Raw genomic sequence first — 2,228 nt, 5'->3', positions numbered from 1 at the left:
GAGGCTCGCGTCTGCGCTCTGTAGGCCCCACCGTCGCCGTGGCAGCCCTCCGTGTCAGCTCCCTGAGGGCAGGACAAGGGCCTCGAACACAGCAAAGACATGCCCACCGAGGCTGATTTTCTACCATCTTGCAAAACTGCTGGGGATTTAAGCCTTCAGTTCAGTCGCTCAGTCGTGTCTGACTCTTTGCGACCCCATGGACTGCAGCACGCCAGGCCTCCCTGTCCATCATCAATCCTGGAGCTTGCTCAAACTAATATCCATCGAGTCAGTGATGCCATCTAACCGTCTCATACTCTGTCATCCCCTGCTCCTCCCACCTTCAATCTTTCCCAGCATCAGGGTCTTTTCCAAATGAGTCAGTTCTTCACATCAGGTGGCCACAGTATTGGAGTTTCAGCTTCAGCATCAGTCCTTCCAATGAATATTCAGGACTGATCTCCTTTAGGATGGACTGGTTGGATTTCCTGGCAGTCCAGGGGAATTTCAAGAGTCTTCTTCCAGCACCACAGTTCAAAAGCATCAATTCTTCGGCATTCAGCTTTGTTTATAGTCCAACTCTCACATTCATACGTGACTACTGGAAAAACCATAGCCATGACTAGACAGACGTGTTTGACGTGGGCGTGTTTGACATGGGCCAGGGCTCCCCTGACCCTCACCCTCATGCCCTGGTGACTAGAAGGGGTCGAATGGGGGAGGGTCAGCATGCTCTGGAATGTTCTGGAAGCTCGTGCCACGTTTTGCAGGGAGGAGTTCTGGCTGAAAGTCAAGGATGCCAATGGATGGTGGTGTTGAGGGGGGTACTGACTGAGGTTTGACACTGCCCCCAGCCTGCTCAGGGCCCTGCCAGTCCCACCCCCTCACCACGGGTGGCCCAGTTGGGGAGAGTTTGCTCTGTCTCGAGGTATGTTGTGGGGCCAGAGGGACTGGTGTGCAAGTTGCCTTGTCCCTCGTCAATAAGATCGAGGCTTCCTCTTGTCTAAGAGTCATTCCCGTTTAACATGAGAGAGAATCTGGAAATCAAACTCTTTTTCAGGCCAATTACATCCTGATCAACCCTTTTCTTTTTCTTTCTTGTGGCGATTGTAAATTCCCGGTAGTTCTTAATTTAGACCGCCGAGAACATACTTGGGGGAGAACTTCTGTGGCTGTACCCAGGTGTCCGTGGGCGGCTGTCTTTGCTGTCCGTCTTAGCGCATCGCAGCGGTAACCGTTTCCCCGCCTGCTCTCTGCCGTCTCCAGTCACTGAACACTGCGATGAAGCACCTCTGCGAGATCCTGACCACGGATCCCGAGGGCGGGCCCGCGCGCATCCCTTTCGGGACCTTCTCCTACGTCTACCGCTACCTGTCGGGGCTCGACTCGGACATCCCTGAGTCGGACACCGAGGCCTACCTCTCCTCGCTGAAGGAGAACGCGTAAGTGCGCGCGCCGGGGTTCTCGGCTCTCAGACGACCGATCGGGCCTTTGACGGGAGGGAAGGAGCACACGCCGAGCCCCCAGCCCCGAGGTGTCAGGTGTGGCTTGGTGGTGTGAGGAGGCCGGGCGGGGGCGCCGCTCAGCGCGCAGACTTCACATCCCGCCGGGGCCTTCTTAAGCACGGGATGTCTGATGGTTTAACACCAGGGCGCATTCAAAAGGGAGAGTTCGTTTCTCGACAATTCAACACGGAAATGGGTCCCCGCAAGTGGAGGGAGTCCAGACTCTCCGCGTGGGTGAGGAGCAGTGGGGAGCGACCCCGTGCACCCCGCCCCCCACTTTCCCCCAGTGCTGCCTGCAGGGGCTTCTGCCCCGCGAGGGAGGAGCCCCACCCAGGTGTCGGCTCCGCACCCAGGTGTCGGCTCCGCCCCAAGTATTGGCTCCGCCCCCAGGTATCGGCTCCGCCCCTCTGCGGGTCGGAAAGGTGGTGCTCACGGGCCTTCAGACGGCGGGGCCGCTCCCCAGGCCCCCAGGCGCCGCTGCCCACAGCCCCCCGAGCCCCCACACCCGCCACCTGGAGCCACAGGAGAGGTCTGCGGAGAGCCACGCGTGCCGTGCGGGGACGTAGTGGCGGTGCGCGCGCGCGTGTGTGGTGGTGATAGATCACAAGACGGCAGGGCGACGGAGCCGCTGATGGTGACACTGACCGTGTCAGTCGCGCTGCCCGGCCCCCGGGAGCCCGCACCAGGCAGGCCCGTCCCCACCTCCCAGGCTCTCGTCCCCTCCCCCTGCCCCCCCAACCCCCC

The 2,228-nt window shown here is 60.1% G+C and overlaps 1 protein-coding gene across 2 annotated transcripts in view; it reads left to right on the top strand.

Moving 5' to 3' along the window:
- The window catches only part of ROPN1L (rhophilin associated tail protein 1-like), a 19,859-nt gene that overhangs the window by 15,922 nt on the left and 1,709 nt on the right, over positions 1–2,228 (top strand). For both annotated transcript variants that reach the window (XM_010847524.1, XM_010847525.1), the window contains exon 5: positions 1,246–1,421. In XM_010847524.1, the coding sequence (XP_010845826.1) occupies positions 1,246–1,421 (176 nt within the window). The remainder of the gene's footprint in view (positions 1–1,245; positions 1,422–2,228) is intronic.

The sequence above is a fragment of the Bison bison genome, unplaced genomic scaffold, assembly GCF_000754665.1.
Source record: "Bison bison bison isolate TAMUID 2011002044 unplaced genomic scaffold, Bison_UMD1.0 scf7180017864250, whole genome shotgun sequence".
NCBI classification, from domain to species: Eukaryota; Metazoa; Chordata; class Mammalia; order Artiodactyla; family Bovidae; genus Bison; species Bison bison.
Note: the sequence above shows the minus strand (reverse complement) of the source record. Positions and strands in the feature narration are given on the sequence as shown.